Raw genomic sequence first — 16,186 nt, 5'->3', positions numbered from 1 at the left:
TGATTACCACTAGCTTGGAATCTCTCTCTCAAACTCATACCTTCATAGCTTTCTCAATAGCCATATATGCTATGAAATAGGAGGCCGAATTCATGGTTGTAACGATTTCTTGCCTTCACTAGCGAAAATTAAAATTAACATTTGATGTCCATTAAATAACCATAGTTTATGTTGACATTCCTGGTTACCCTACCATTCCCTTAATTGGACAAAAGATACACAAAGTATTACAAGATTATCTCAAAAAAAAAAAAAATTGTGATTTATTACGTAAAATTGAATATTAATAAGCAAACAATGTGCTATCTTAATCCCTCGATGCATGAATTCAGGATCCCAAAGCGTACTAAAATGTTAACAAACGAAAATACAAACCATATGACAAAGAATGAGTTTACAATGGGCGTGCCTATTACAATTTAGGGCTGCCACAATGGTTCTGGGAATGCCTTTGGTGTCTCCTCAACTCTAAGCTCTTGCAGAACCTAACCGCTGTGCCGCACGATCAATACTAAGTTCTTGTCGATGTAAACCGTGCCACAACTTGTTTGGGTTATCACCCAAAGATCCGAGCTTAGCTATCTGCGTGTGCAATGCCTCCAAGTTGACAATGGGGATAGTTGTTGGTCGTCCATGAGCACACTGCATAACCAATTTTTCACGGTTATTAAAGTGGACAGCTGATCAATACTCTCTCTCTCTCTCTCTCTCTCACACACACACACATGTACAAACGAAATCAATTTGCCCAATCAACTCAAAATGTTTCTAAATATTATTCACTCACCTGGAAACAAAGCGAGGTCTGCGTTAGCTCTTCCACAATGAGGGAGCATTCCGAAGGTAACAAAGAGTCCCCAAACATAATTGCACCTTAATACAGAGTACAACAAAAGTAACGATTTCTTGACATAAGATGAAGATTTTCATTTTTATAGAAGTGCTACACCAGGTTCTTCTATCCGATGAAAAGAAAAGGACCGGAAACTGGCTAACATGCAGAAACTTGAAAGGAGGTGAAATGGGAGGGAAAAGAAGTCTCAGATGTATCTCTAACGTAAGAGAGACTCACATCACTTACCAAGACAAGTTAGTTTGGGAGTATTTTGTTTAGGTAATTATTCATATAAAGCATAACAACTTACTGCCACATGACAAAAGCTAGAATCATAGTCGTGCTATTCGATACACCATTGTTCATGACTTTCATGTTGGTAATGAGATAAAGCATGTACCTCTGCATGCTTTCATATTAAGGACACGGAGGACTGATGGTGGCATTGTTGATGATCCATCCGTATCAGCAAGCTACAGATTGCACAAAAAACTAGAGTTAGAAAGACAACAAATATGGTCTGAAGAAGGAAAAGAACAAAGGATAACCAAGATAAAAGGAAATGTTCCAGTAAGAGGTGGAGTGCCAGGCACAACCTGCTGAAGAAATTCCAAAAGATCTACATCAGACAAATTAACACCTAAAATGTTTGGTACCTGCAAGATTTGCGTAGAAAGCAATTATCTCAACAATAATAGACATAAGACAGGGCAGCCCTTATTGCACCTCTTAAAAAGTGACCTGCAATAAATTCCACTATGGCTGCAAACAGAATGAGTTGGCACCTAGTTTGTTGCCTTGATTCAATCAAGTTTATAAGGCTCTTGAGCTTAGCTTGAACTTGAATTGAGCTTTGCTTAACCTCCTAAAAATATTTGCTAATAATAAAAGAGTCGTGCTCAAACTCAGGCTGTTTACTTGTGCCAAATGGTGGAATATGCTCAGGGAAATTCAACCCCAAAACTTGAAATTTTCATTGATATGCTCTGTTGTTTATGCACCCATAGGAGAATCTACACTTAATGAGAAAATCCTATAATTAAGACAAAATTGACACAAACATGGAAAGAATAAATTAAGAAGCAAATTGGCCAACATCCCAGCATAGAACTGATGAACCAATCTGTCACCAACCACAAGCACAATCTTCCCACCTAATTCAAGCACATGCTCAAGCTTGGGGCAAGCAAGATCTATTTATACAAAATAATAAACTTAAATATTATCAAACATTGACTTGAAAGCTTACAAACCAAGCACAGCTGGGTCTGAGCTCAGGCTCAATTATGACATAAGCGGAGCCACCAGTCGAGCAAAGCTCAAGCAGTTAACAAGACTCTTTTGCAGCCCTTGTATCAACCAATGACTGTCCAACTTTGGCTTTAACAAATAGTAGAGATGGATAAATTTCTTCTAATTACACGTTTTCAAATCATAGAAACATTAAATGTAAGAAAGTAAATAGACAAGAGCAGTGCTTCACCGCAAGAAGAGTGACAACTATTGGACGCCTGTGGAGAAGATTCAAATTCCTGCCAAAACGGTTTAATTTTATGAACCACAAAATCTAGGTGAGGAAAAAATATTTAAAAAAAGTTATCCCAGAAAGAGGAAGAATAAAAGGACATTATGAACTGTAGAACAGTGAAATTCCTATCTAGCCTCATTAACAGCGGGAATAAAACAAACATGACCATGCACCTTGAGACTGCTTCAACCAGGAATACGTTCGTAGTTCATTTCCAAGCAATAAAATTCTATTAATTTTGTTTATATTTCATAATACTAGACACAGGCATGCTAACACCAGTATTGAGTATCAATAGTTACACATCCGGGGTCGTGTTGCTCTATTTAGATTATCAACAGATACGAAGATTTGTCAATTTGAGAGAACACCTCTTGAAAGACCTTGAATCTTGACCATGTATGTTGCAGATCCAACCCCAATCTTTTATCTGTTCAGCATAATTTTGCAGCAACTGATAGGCTATTTCTGGCAGGATCTGTTAATGCAATATTGATGTTATACTTAAGAATTCATTCCACAGGCCAAAAGAAGAATCTAACATAGAATCAAATTCCGACATACCAACTCTTGCTCAATGTTAAGATAATTAATCGTCTTTGCTTCTCCAGAAAACACCTAAGTAGTCAAGTAGTCTTATTAGCCACAGTAGATGTATCAACTACACAAGTTAAAAAAAAAAAATACCTTATTGCGTAGGTCTTCCAGTCGGATCCTTTCATCTGCAGCATGCTGTAGAAATGGACTACTGCTGAAGTCATAACTCTTAACATAATTTATGCAGAGTCAATGTGTGTGTATACATGTGGGCATATGCATGTGTTGAGATGCAAGTGCACTTATGTTTATATATATATATATATATATATATATATATTTTGATAAATCAATAAGTAGCTTTATTGAATAGAATGAAACTAGGCAATGCCCAAGTACACAGGAAGTATACATATTATATATATAGTTTGAAGAAAAGAGGCAACTGTCTTACTTATTTGGATTTACTTTCCATCAAACATAAAATCATTTAGGAAATTACTATCATCATTACTGCCCTTGTTTGCCTCTAAAGACCACCATGCAAGTCAGTACAATTTTAAAATATAATCAAATGCACAAATTCTTATTGCTACCCCATAAATGAACCTAAGGTGTTCCTAGCTAGTAAGAAACTTATTACTGAAATATGAAAAGCAGATAATGCATAAGCAAGGAGAAAAGGATCCGAAAGAAATAGTCATATATAAACCTGGTCAATAACAGCAAGTGTTCTACCAGCCACAACCGGAATGAATTTCTTATCCACCTGCTGAAGAACTTTGGCTTTACCCAGGCAGTTCTTGTTGATAGATTCAGGAACTAAAGAATCACCAGCAAGATGCAAGAATCCAGAAGAGATGTCAAGTATATGACTTTCATTGTTGGTATCACACGATTTATTTTTGTTCTGAAGAAAAGGATAGAATCCATCATGCATTCATTGGTTATGTTTAAATAACAGTGATGAAAATCTCATCTGTATTTAGCAAAATATCCTAATCTGAAAAGTTACTTAACTGTTATCTGGGAAGAGAAACTCCGCCATTTAGACCAAGAATTCACGGAATCTTGAGTTTTCTTTGAGAAGAAGACTGAAAGAGGAAATAAAATAGTTCCATGCTACATTACCCAATCATAATGACAGAGATGTGTAATAGCAACAAGCACAAGCTAAATGAAACAAGATTAGCAAAAAGTTTTCAATAACAAATTCTGATACAACATTTATTGCCCATTGGCCAATTAATAAACGTTTCTAGCATTATTGAAGAACATAATTTCCATGTCCACAAAATCTTTTCTGTACATATCAAGAAAATAATTGTACCAGAGGCAGCTACTGTATGAATGTGTGTAACTTTGCATAATACATACATACATATGTATATCAACACTTATGTCATGTAGTATCCACACCTACGAAATTAGTCCTTGAATTAACATTATATGCACGTTGGCATAATAAGTCCTCAAACAAGAAGCATACTTGATCCTGGATATTGGCATTACCATTACCTGGAGCCATGTCTTGACTGCCAAAATAACAGGACTGTTCAACAGTGTCACCTTCTTCATTCTCCTTCAAGTTTGCTGAAATGCTTGTCATCTTCTCCATATCCAGTCTGAAGCAAGACTAAGACAAGTAAGAAATTAAGCAACAGGATTTTGCATCAGCACTGCGATAATAAGGATGCAAAAAATTTTATAGTACCTATTGTCTAACAACAAATGCTCCACAGAACTTGGCTTGAAATATAAATGATGAGCACCAGAAGGTTGTTTGGCATGTTTCAGCAGATCATCCTCTGTAACGATTACAGGTGCGTTTTTAGTTAGTTTTGATTTTTTTTTTGCAATGAAAAGGCAACTCAAATCACTGCAAACCTGGATAAGGAAGAGCATTGTGAAAGATTTTGGCTCCGGGTTTTCCCGCTTTCATAATTGAAGGACAATTTAAGGAAAAGAACCTCCTTTTCCCTCTGTAAAATGGTGGAGCTGAAAGGCTTCTTCTCGACCTTTTTTTAGGAACACGATCCTGTTCAGAATCTTGATATCCCATTGGATCTCTTTGGCTTTCATATTTGTCAACACGTGTGTAATCTTTAGCTTCTGATTCCATATTCAACCAGACTGTATCATCTGGCAATATATTTGCACGTTCAAGAGAAAATTTATACTCTTGATTAACTCTAGGAAAGAATTTGCAGGAATTTCTACTAAAACAAGCATAATCATCAAAATCTACTTTGTTATACAGACAAGGGGAGGTGCAATATTCCCGTCTAGAGCCCTTTGGCATGATATCAAAACTAGATTTGCAGTCGCTCTTTTCCTTAGACACAAGATGCCCATAACCAACACTTTCACCAGAGTGAGGACTCTCCCTGAGTGCATTTCCATCCCTTAAATGCTCAAAACCCCAAGGGGTGGCTAGAAATAAGGAATCTGAGGCCAGGGACACCAGCCAGAATGACTAGAGCCTAATTTCCCCAAGTGTTTGACAAACGAATCATATTCAAGAACATCTTCTTCAATGAAATGCTCTGCATAAGATGGGATTGACTTCCCAAAAGCTCTTGATGAAAAATCAAAATCTGCAGGCACATCAACTTTTTTAATTTCTCTGGTAAAGGACTGAGAACATGATGCATCTTCTTGCCAATGGGTCCTTGGAAGTAAATCAAAACTCTGTTTAGTGCCTTCAAATTCCAGAACATCATCACTGTCATGAGCACTTCTTTGCTTCCAGTTGGTCCTGAAGCGATCCCTTTGAAATTCATATCCGTCATCATTTGCAAACAAAGCCCTCTCAAGGGCAGCCTTAGTTGTGAGGAACAAACCTGCAGGAAGGGTTTCTCGATATCCCTGCCAACCAAGTCACAAGATAATGCAATCCCTGCCAATTCATTGCTCACAACTGGATCAACTTTAAGGAACTCAACTCCCCATACTGAGCTTAAACTGTTCTCCACATCAGCATTGGATCTATTCTTCAAGCAATTATCTTCTATGGATAGAAAATTGTTATCAGATGTCAACAGATGGTTCTCATACTCACAGGGTATGCATTTGGCTTCAAGACCATCCCATGATTGGAAAGCATAATCATTTTGACAAACAAATCCCATCTCATTTTGTTGCTCTATAAACTCAGCAGAATTTTTGTGCAGGTTTGCATGAGGAATTCCATCATGTTCTATGTCAGACAAATGGTCGAACTCTTTGAGCATCTCCGAAGGGGAAGAGAAAATGTCAAGAGAAGCTTTATGATTTTTTACCCTAAGCTTCTTTTTTGCAATTTCAGAGGTTTCTGACAAGTCTATACCAAGAGTTAGATTGTCGTTCCAAAATCTTTGAATGGCCTTCTCAGTGAAGGTAAGTATAGGAGCCCAATCCTGGCAAAAGCAAACAAGAAGAATTGAGAGAAGTCAGTGGGGGCCAACAAAAGTAACAGAATTCTTAACTATTCACATGTTCTAGGAGTTTTTATTAAAACGTAGAGGCTAAGAATTTCCCAGTGCGCATTGAAAAAGCAAACTCACAATCTTGCCATTTCTGTCTGGTGGGAATATATACCACAGAATTTAAAAAACCAATTGCTAAACATTCATTTTGTGTGTGTGCATGCATGCATGCATGAGAGAGAGAAAGAGAGGTCTTATTTGGACATTACAATGAGCTTGGGTCCATAACAAAGAAATCCTCTAGCACTTAACACACTTTATAAACATTAAGCCACTTGACCATGTCGAAGTCAAAATAAATATATCCAGAAGAACTCATACAACCAATTAGCAATTAATGTAAATCAGACATTAAGATCAGGCAAGAAAGAGGATTACCTTGAATTCAACTTTTGCCTTTGATGGTTCAAAGGTCAAATCATACAGAGAACGAGGGCAGCTTAGATTCAAAAGATAAGCTGGATAAGCTTGAGACCTACTTCTTTTCTGGTTTTGGGAACTGATTTTCCATGGATCCAAACAGTCAAACTGAATGGCCAATTGATTCAGCAGTTTATGAATTGGACCTTTGCAAATGAACCGAGAGTTAATATCTGCTAATGTGAAGGTCACAACAACATTCTTATGAATATCTTAATCCCCTTCAACCCCATGACACCAAACCTAGAGACTAGTACTCTGCTGACAGGTATACATGGCAGTGGATACAGACATATTGGAAGGCCTGAAAAAAGAAGGCAGTGTATAATAAGAAACAAGGACAATAAATAAAAGATAAAACATGCAATTAATCAGTTCTATAATAAAATATAAATCTTCTACCTTAATTTCAAAACCATCACAGGGGCCAGATATATAGCCAGATAGCTTTAATATATCATCACCAACGTTCAATTCATGAAGAGAGTCAGGAACTTCAACCCCAAACTCACTTGTCAATAGTGACAAAGGAGAAGAAGGATGAGTGTAAAGAAGCTCGTCCCCACTAAATGTAGAGAATAAAAATATAAGAAAAAAAGCATGATAACCGAATTAGCTCCAACTTGAAAATGTGACAGAAAGAAACCTTTCGTTATCAATGACTTTGAAGGAAATCTGTGAGTGGACAAGGGCAATCATAAGGATGCATTTCTTGACTGAGTGCAACACCCTCTTGGGGCTACCAATTCGGCAATGCAAATTGAAAAGCAAATGGAGTTAGTTCAAATAGAAGTGCAAAATTGTTATTTTATCTGAGACAGCTGAAAACCATATTTTTTAAAACTATGGGCCAAAAAAAAAAAAAAAAAACAGAGAACCTTGATTGCATATATTTCCTCCGAACTGGTTGGTTGTAAAATAAATCGCGGACATTAACTGCAACGTGTCAAGCAATTAGTGGAAAGTTTATAGTGTGTGATAATTAACTAACATATAGAATACAAAAATCATCTCCATATATAGTAAGTTTAAGTTACATGGTCATGTGGAAATGAATGGAATTATTATGACGCAATAAATAAAGGTAGTTCAAATGATATAAAAAAGTTCTTCTCAATTGAGAAAGAGAGAGTTTAAAGCGTGAATGTATCTGCGGACAAAGTAGGTATCAAAGTGTGCTGATGATATCAATAACAAAAAAAAAAAAAAAAAACTAAAACAGTATATTACCTGTGGTGCCTACTTCCTTCCTATCACCGTCAATTCCAAGATATATGCACTTGCATCCCTGAACAGGTGCCAAAGTCAATCAGAGCCAAGCTTGCATGAATAGCAGCAAAAATAAGCAATTTAGCTTCTGGAATAGCAAAATTGAAATGGTAATTAACAATTCATGCCTTTATGACTTTACGATATCCATTCGGCCTCCCATAAGCTTTTGTTACAATTTCCAACACTGAAACATCGGAAATGGAAGCCAATGCTTCTCCCCGAAAGCCAAAACTCTCACTTGCATCATCCATATCAGCCAACTGGTGAAACTTTGATGTCGCTGCTCAGAAAAATTGTACAAACACCCAAACATTAAGTTTTTATAAGCTTATATCCAAACATTATTACAAATGCTAGCTACTAGCAACTCCAAATTCATATAATATACATCCTGATTTCTCATGCATGATGCATCTAAATCTATTCCACAAGATCAACCTTTGATGTTCCCCTAATTGATCAAATTTTGGTTATGCTCCAGCTAGATCCCCATTATAAAAAAAAATGTCAATGTATTAGCTAAACGTGTTAACAGTCTTCAACCTCCCATATTTGTCTGATGGATTGAGCCTACTAGTCAGCACAGTCACTTTTCTTTCTTTTTAATTTATGTTGCAATCGAGGCAATTGACATCTATTTTACAGAAAATATTTGTAATTCTGATAAGAAGAAAACTGCAGGCCCGATGATCGAAAGAAACTGCGGCAAACAGTTATTTCCAGATGAATAGTTAATTATCATTACCTTGGAAAGCTAAGTATGCAACCCTTGGTATCAGTTAGGAGAAAAAAGTTTCCTTCCAAACCAAGCTCATTACCTTACATTCTCATAAAATGATAAGAGAAAATCTCGGGAATCCAAGCACATCTTTAAAACACAAAACTTAATTTTCTGAGACTTATGTACTACCAATATTTAAAACTCCTCAAATATTAACAGGACTGGGGACCACAAATAAAGATGAAAACGAAAACAAAAAGTAGGGTATCATAGAAAGATAAACAAATGACTGGTTAACTCCAAAATGACTATCACATAAGCACTTGAAAACCTCGACAACCTCGACAACTATCCACTGTAAAGAATCCTGTAAAAATAAAATTAAAAATATATAATAACTGATAACTTGGTTACCGTATCTTTCTCCCAACAACACCAATCCGTCCCTAGGAATGCCAGATCCTGCAAGTACATTAAACGGGAAGAAATAATATCGAAAGTAAACATGCTATGCAAATTCAACCCACAGAAAGACTTGGGTACTAACCATCATCCACTACTTTTACTGAACAGGTGCCAATCCCTACATAAACTGATACCTGAAACAACAAATAATCGTCGGATGTCAGAATTTTGATGTTGCTCTACAATAAAACAATTTATATGGCACTAGAAATTAGATTACATCCAATCTCCTAAAGCATAGAATAAGTCATACGTCATTGACATATTACCTTCGTCGCGCCGGCATCCAGACTGTTAAAAACCAACTCTTCCACAACCCTTGGCAGGTCTAAGAGGATAACGCCAGAGCGCACCGAACTACGAACTGCCCCGGGCAAGGGATTGATGCTCCTCATTGGAAATCAAACTGAAAATCACAAAACAATTTCGACCATTGTAAATTCGCAATTAAACCAGACCACATTATGGTCTATTTGTTCACAGAATCTCGACCCATACAATTATTGGGTAGCACCAAAATGTAAAGACGGATTGAACTGGTGACCTGAAGAGATAATTATTATTAGGGATTAGGATTTTGTACCGACGTCGATGATTGAGCAGGCCATCAGCACCGTATTGTATTCGCGGGATTTGAAACGGACGACTGGAGAAGCTAAAGGCGGTCGAGGAGATTAATGGGCTCTGACAAGATCACCGGGGAAGAGCTTACTTAGGACACGTGTAACCTGTTGCTTTTCCATTAATTAGGACCGCGTTCAACTGAGTTGAGTTAATTTTTTTTTTCTCTTTTTTTTTTTTAATGAATAATAGTAAGTTAAAATAATAGAATAAATTTTTTGAAATTTATTTAAAATGAATTTAAATATATTTTGATGTTAAGATAAATTTAGATATATTTATGGAAAGATAAAAAAATTATAAATCTAGTGTTTAAAAAGGTATTGAGTTAAAAAAAAAATTATGTATTTTACGTATAACGAGATTTTGAGTTAAAATAAATTTAATAATTTAAAAATTAAATATTTAAATATTAAACTCAGTTTAAATTACTGTTACTCTACTCTCTATAGTAATTACGGGCAAAATAATAGTCTTGCAACAAGGAGAGCCTGAGTGGGGTGTTAGCATACCATTTAGGAAAAAGAAAGTCTGCGGCTCCATTTGACTATTTGCATAATTTTTTTTTTTATTTAGTGATTAAGAAATTAATTTTAAATATATTGATGTATTTTTTTTATTTTTTTAAAATATTTAAATATATTAAAAAATATGAAAAGAAAAATAATAAAAAAATCCAAAAGATAAAAGAGAGGTAACTTTGAACAGATTATTCTAGTAAAGTAGCCTGACTCTATTATTTATAATTATAATATAAAAAAATTAAAAAGTTAAAAAATTAATTATTTTTTAGTATAATTGACGTGAAAAGTTTTATATTGTACTCGTCGCGTTAGAATTAAAATTTTTAAACAGATTTTTTTAAAGAATAATACTATTTGATCGTTTGAAACTTCACATTCAAATGACACGTGGTACTATCGTGTGATGTCATGATATTTATTAACAAAATAAAAAATACAAACACAAAAGAGAGAGAAAATCTAGAATTTCAATATTCCTATTTTTGTATTTTTAGACACCCTTTTGGTTTAAATATATTTTATGTTTTTTTTATTTTTAATTGACCATGTGGCATTACGCGGTGATTATACGTCAAAAAGACTATTTGAACAGTAAATTTCAGATAGCTCAGTAAAATCGATTAGAAAATCTAAAATTAAAAATTAAAATACAATAAACATGCATACATGCTCAAACCCAAAACAAAATTAGTCTACTAATGCTAAATCTCAAAACTAAATATTGTTCTGTCAAATTTTACTAGTTTGGATAGTGAGTTAAAATAGTTTGTGGATAGTAGTGAGATATTTAAGTTGAGATTATGTGAGTTAGAAATAGTTTGAATTAAAATTTTTTATAGAATTTTAGGAAATTAAAGAAAAAAAAAGTTGAATAAAAATATTATAAAGTTAAAATATTGTTATAATATTATTTTTTAATATTATTTTTATTTTGAGATTTGAAAAAATTAAATTACTTTTTGTATTTTATTCAGAAGTTTGAGAAAATTATAATGATTAGATAAACAAATTAAAATTTTATAATTAAAAAGTATTTATATTTATAATGTTTAAATATTTAAATGAGATGAGAAGTTTTCATTATCCAAACCATGCCTAAAAGGCTCAATTGGTGGGTTTCTCCCCTAACAAATCCTATACTTGATATTTTATTATTATAATTATTATGGCATTCAATGTGATGAAGAATACAAACCAAGTTTACTAGATAAAATTTCCTTAAAAATCTTACTCAATATATAAGGTATGGAGCAAGAAAAAATAGATATATGAAGACAATCTTACAATTCTTATTGGAAAGGCGCTAGGGACCGAACTCGATGTTAATAGGAGATTTACACCATTCAATCTTCTTTTGATACGAGTATCTTATCAAGTGAAAAATAAAACTCAATGTAGAGAAACATATCCCATGATGCACTTCTCCCCGTCTCTCTCTCACTCACAGCAAAGGGGAAATTATTTCCTCAAATCCATTCCACCGTGAATAAAGTAAATCGTCTATGTGTCTATTTTCTATTGGAGAGTGTAAAATACAACTTAGCCTCTACCACTACAAAAATAACCATCCAAAATACTACCAAAACCACTGCCCAAAACCAACTAAAAACAAAAAAATCCAAAATCAAACTTCGGCAGAGATAAAGAGACATACTTGGGGTCACCAATAAGAGGAAGAAAGAGAGACAATCATAGATGGTGAGAGTCTAAGACACTAAGGCTGTGAGAGGAGGATATATTAAGAAATGAAAGAGAGAGATAAGCTAGGGGGAGGGTTTTCAATTTTTAAACAAAACTTAATAAGAAACGACATCGTTTTGGTGAGTCTCCTAAACATGACGTCGTTTCATTTTAAAAAATTTTAAAATAAAATGACATTGTTTTTATTAATTTTTTTTAAATCTACATGATATATATGTATGGGCTAATTGGCTGGATGGGGTATACGTCTGGTGGGCTTGGGCCTAGCTCGGATCTTGCCCTCGACTCCCAGCTATAGATAAGGGTTGCTGTCCTAGCCAAGGGATTCGAGAAAGGGAGGGGAGGATCCACTAAAATAAGCTTGTTTTATAGTTTTTCATGGTCTCTCATTCTCACTGTACAATAGATCTCAAAAGACTATCTTCTGGTGGAGATTTCGTCGCTGGAACTCCTTTTCTGAGGTTGAAGAAGCCTTTTTCTGAATAAGTTTGGCCAAAAAGTCTCTAAAGTTGTTGTGTCCATCCCTTTTATCTTCTACCCCTTGTTTTATGTTCTATCATCTTTTCTTTATGTCATATCATCCATATTCCCTCGTGGCACTCTACACTCCCTCATCCTTTTATCTCCTCCTCCTTTTTTTATTATTTCCTCCTGATGAGTTTTCTCCATTGGACTATGCTTAAAAAATATTATGAGCTTGTTATATTTTATCCCTTACAAACTTGATAATATTATCTTATTAAAAAATATCTTATTATTAAAATTATTTATATATAGATCGATTTTTACTCCCATGATATCTTATTGCAAGATGAAATTATAGCATATCCATATTCTAAAGTTACATATAAAAATATCACGTATACCTACACCAAGCATCACTCCAAGGTGCAGGGATACTGGCTGGATTTATCGATTTACTTCACGCCCGAGAGGATTTAAGTGTTGAGAGAAGGGAAGCACTGGCCACCTACAAAGAAAAAAGAAAACGAGAAAGGAAGTTACTTGGAATAGTAAAGGAGTAAAAATGGTGGTGGTGGTGTTGTAGAAACAGAGCCAATCGAAAATACTTTCTGACATCATATATAATCTCATCTTCGGTTTTTCTCATGCCCTGCATTTTCTTCCTCATCTCTCTTTTTCTCTCTCTCCGAAAACCCTAATTCAAAGTCCCCCTTTCTCTTTCTCTGCTTCTTTCAGAGATAAAAAAACAAGATCAGCAGGTAATTTCCCAGCCTTCCCTTCCTCATGGGTCCAACTCTAACTCTGTTTTTTTTTTTTTTCTTATAATGATAATCTAATGTGATGGCGCTTTAACTGTCATTGATTTGTATAATTCTGTGAAATCAAGCTCCTGGCTTTCCAGATAAATGTTGAATTCTGATTTGATTCTTTGTTTTCAATCGTAACCTTAGTAACACATTGGCAATTTCGTGCTTTGCATACAACTTGGTGCATGCATGATTCTGCTAAGGTTTTTCGCGTCAGAATTCTGCTGTGCTTTCGACATTTATGCTTTTCATTTTTGTTTTCCAAGGGAAACAGAATTCGGCTCAAATACTTGTGTGAGATTTAGTTGAGGCAATTCTTTTTATGTTCCTTTTGGAAGCCAAGATATTCAAAACACGAGGTTGTTGATTTCGTTCTTTATGTCTTTGTTATTCATAACAACCAACGAAAGCATCTGTGTATGTCATTCACTCTTGAAAACCGGTTGAATTTTGGATCTGGATGAAGAAGAATGCCCAAACTAGAGTGAGTTTCAAAATTTTCAAATCTGTATTGATTTCATAGTGGATTTGGTATTGGATTAATTCTGAAGGTGTAATGTCTTGATGTTTGTTTTTAGCCTGAATGTAAATGGAGCTGTCGATTTTCATATGCGGAAAATTATACGACATTTGGTTGTAAAGCGAACTAATAAATAATAGGAATAATGGAGGCGAATATATGTGATGTCAATCACTTGGATGCGGATGTTCTTTTGCCTCCTCGAAAGCGTCTGCTTGCTGGATTGAAAAAACAAAGCTCGGAATCTGACGGTGCTTTGAGTCTCTCTCTAATTGCTTCTTCTGCTTCCGCTCCATCTTCTGCTGCTTTGAGTGACTTTGAAACCCGTCTTAACAATCTGTTGAGTTCTCATTCGAATAGTCCTAACCTTACACCAGGGGAGATAGTAGAGGCTTCAAATTCAGCGGCAATCGCTGCATCTAAGGCTGCAGAGGCAGCAAGAGCTGCAGCTGAAGAGAAGGCTGCAATAGCATCAAAAGCAATGGCTGCTGCCAAGCGCGCTTTAGATTTGGTTGCCTCATTTTCTGGAGAGGCAGCCTGTAAGGAAAGATATCTGAAAAAGAATAAGCTGAAGAAGCATCTCCCTGTTCAGCACTTGTACAAAAAATACCAACCTATTGAGAATAACAAGACAGATGAAGAGTTGGCCCGTAAGTTGCATCAAGCTATTAACAGCTCACCCAGAATCTCAAAGAATTCTTCAAGTTCTGACTGGAAGGGTCATAAACACAAGAAACCTAAAAGCTCAGCAAGTTCTAAGAAAAATAGGGTATCCAATGGGGGTGTCGAATTGGAAAGACACCTCCCATCTATGTCCAATGGTCATGCCGTAACAGGCAAGATTAAATCTGAAGGCTCCATCCATGAATTATACTCACACAAAGCAGATGAAAAGTCCTCCAAGTCTGATAAAGCTGGTCAACTAGAGATGGAATATGAGGAAGCAGAATCAAGTCAGCCAAAGGATAAAACTGGAGAAGACGCGAGTACAACTGGTAAAAGGAGGGGAAGAGTGAAGCTAAAAAGGTTGCCCTTAAGTATTTGTAACTTTAGGGATCAATCAAACCCCAAAGAGGAGATGAATGTGAGAAGCTCCCCGTTGTCTGAGAATGACATGGGCATACAGCCCGACTGCCAGCGGTATGCTCTTGTTCTCACTGCAGACTTCGGCTGATGGTGTGATGCCAATCAGGGCTACGCCAGTGTGGAAATGCCAGGAGTTCAATGTGTCAACATGTGTCGAGCAAAATAAATTCCTGCAGTCGTGGTGCTCAAATGTAATGTGGCGACTGGTAGATACTATGATAGAAGTTGATAGCTGAGGTAGGATTCATGGCGTTCTTTTTATAGAAAAGGCTTTCTTTCATTGATGTTTTTATTCATTTTTTCTGGAGTTGTAAGAAACTTAAACTGACCCAATGTAAATTTAGATATTTAATTGCTTGCACCCGTGCTTTACAGAATAGCAAAAGCTTCAAGTTAAGACGCGACTGACGCAATAAATTGGATAGTATCTGTTAACATGTTGCATGTTCATCCTCCTCATAGAACTGATGATAAATGAATTATACAATGTGAGTGTGTATCCCTATGATGTCATTTTTTTTGCAAGTTGATTCTATTTTCATTCTTCCTTTTTATGTACGAAAAGCTATACACGAAATTATTGCAGTGTGGTAATTTGTTTGACATTTGATGGTACTTGTTGATGCTGTTATGGATCCAGAGTATTAGCAAGGGAAATATCGATAATAAAGTTGTAAAAGTTGCTCCATAGCTGCAAGATCCGGTGTGCAATGTTATTTGAGTTTTCCCGCTTCCAAGTTGATATGTAAACATACTTCTTGTAGAAATGGAACTTATTACAGTTATAAAAAGAAACGTTAACACATAAATACTTTTTTATATTAATTAATGTTACGGATATCTACCTTAGTGATGTGTTGAATATGTCGTTAGCGGCCTTGCAAGTATATATATTTTTAGCAATTACTTTTAGCATTGCCTTCCACTTTCACACTTTTAAAATTTATGTTACTTTAGAAACATAACTTCGATAAATATCTGTTAATGCGATGTGTCAGTGAAATCTTGGATACTCTGTGTGTTTATATACATATAAATATGTATAGAAAGAAATGATACTCATCATCTTTTTAATATTCTTTGATGCCAATTATTTAAGAAGATGGTAATCCAAAGGACAATGGATAGTATTAAGATATATATGTATATATATATATATATATATAATATTTTATAGAGACCAGAGTATGATTATTGTTAGTCAAACCAAAAGGGTTG

General features: G+C 35.2%; 2 protein-coding genes across 4 annotated transcripts; one reads left to right on the top strand and one right to left on the bottom strand.

The window, feature by feature from the left end:
• Positions 1-249: 249 nt before the first annotated feature.
• LOC121259022 (DNA mismatch repair protein MLH3) lies at positions 250-9,981 on the bottom strand. Its single transcript, XM_041160492.1, is given in 26 exon segments — positions 250-642; positions 788-873; positions 1,236-1,308; positions 1,432-1,491; positions 2,319-2,367; positions 2,735-2,841; positions 2,928-2,981; positions 3,051-3,095; positions 3,613-3,810; positions 3,921-3,994; positions 4,419-4,525; positions 4,615-4,708; positions 4,788-5,334; positions 5,337-5,716; positions 5,719-6,298; positions 6,746-6,960; positions 7,076-7,091; positions 7,190-7,352; positions 7,434-7,526; positions 7,666-7,723; positions 8,018-8,075; positions 8,185-8,339; positions 9,195-9,242; positions 9,328-9,379; positions 9,515-9,651; positions 9,829-9,981. Coding segments are annotated over 25 exon segments (3,612 nt in total). The 5' UTR covers positions 9,641-9,651; positions 9,829-9,981; the 3' UTR covers positions 250-468.
• Positions 9,982-12,986: 3,005 nt separating this feature from the next.
• LOC121259021 lies at positions 12,987-15,777 on the top strand. Of its 3 annotated transcripts, XM_041160491.1 has the most exons (3): positions 12,987-13,314; positions 13,773-13,846; positions 13,941-15,329. In XM_041160491.1, the coding sequence occupies exon 3, from the start codon at positions 14,028-14,030 to the stop codon at positions 15,054-15,056; it is 1,029 nt and encodes a 342-aa protein (XP_041016425.1). In that variant the 5' UTR covers positions 12,987-13,314; positions 13,773-13,846; positions 13,941-14,027; the 3' UTR covers positions 15,057-15,329. The 3 variants fall into 3 exon arrangements, 2 of the variants coding, with proteins under 2 accessions (XP_041016425.1, XP_041016424.1); XR_005939499.1 differs by adding an exon at positions 15,344-15,777 and having other exon boundaries at positions 12,987-15,205; XM_041160490.1 differs by lacking the exon at positions 13,773-13,846.
• The last annotated feature ends 409 nt before the right edge of the window (positions 15,778-16,186 follow it).

Source organism: Juglans microcarpa x Juglans regia, chromosome 4D, assembly GCF_004785595.1.
Source record: "Juglans microcarpa x Juglans regia isolate MS1-56 chromosome 4D, Jm3101_v1.0, whole genome shotgun sequence".
Lineage (NCBI taxonomy): Eukaryota > Viridiplantae > Streptophyta > Magnoliopsida > Fagales > Juglandaceae > Juglans > Juglans microcarpa x Juglans regia.
This window is presented reverse-complemented; position numbering and strand designations above follow the sequence as displayed.

What these genes read in the sequence shown, in the direction of transcription:
- LOC121259021 (XM_041160490.1), top strand. Translation starts at nt 14,028, where the DNA reads ATGGAGGCGAATATATGTGATGTCAATCACTTGGATGCGGATGTTCTT.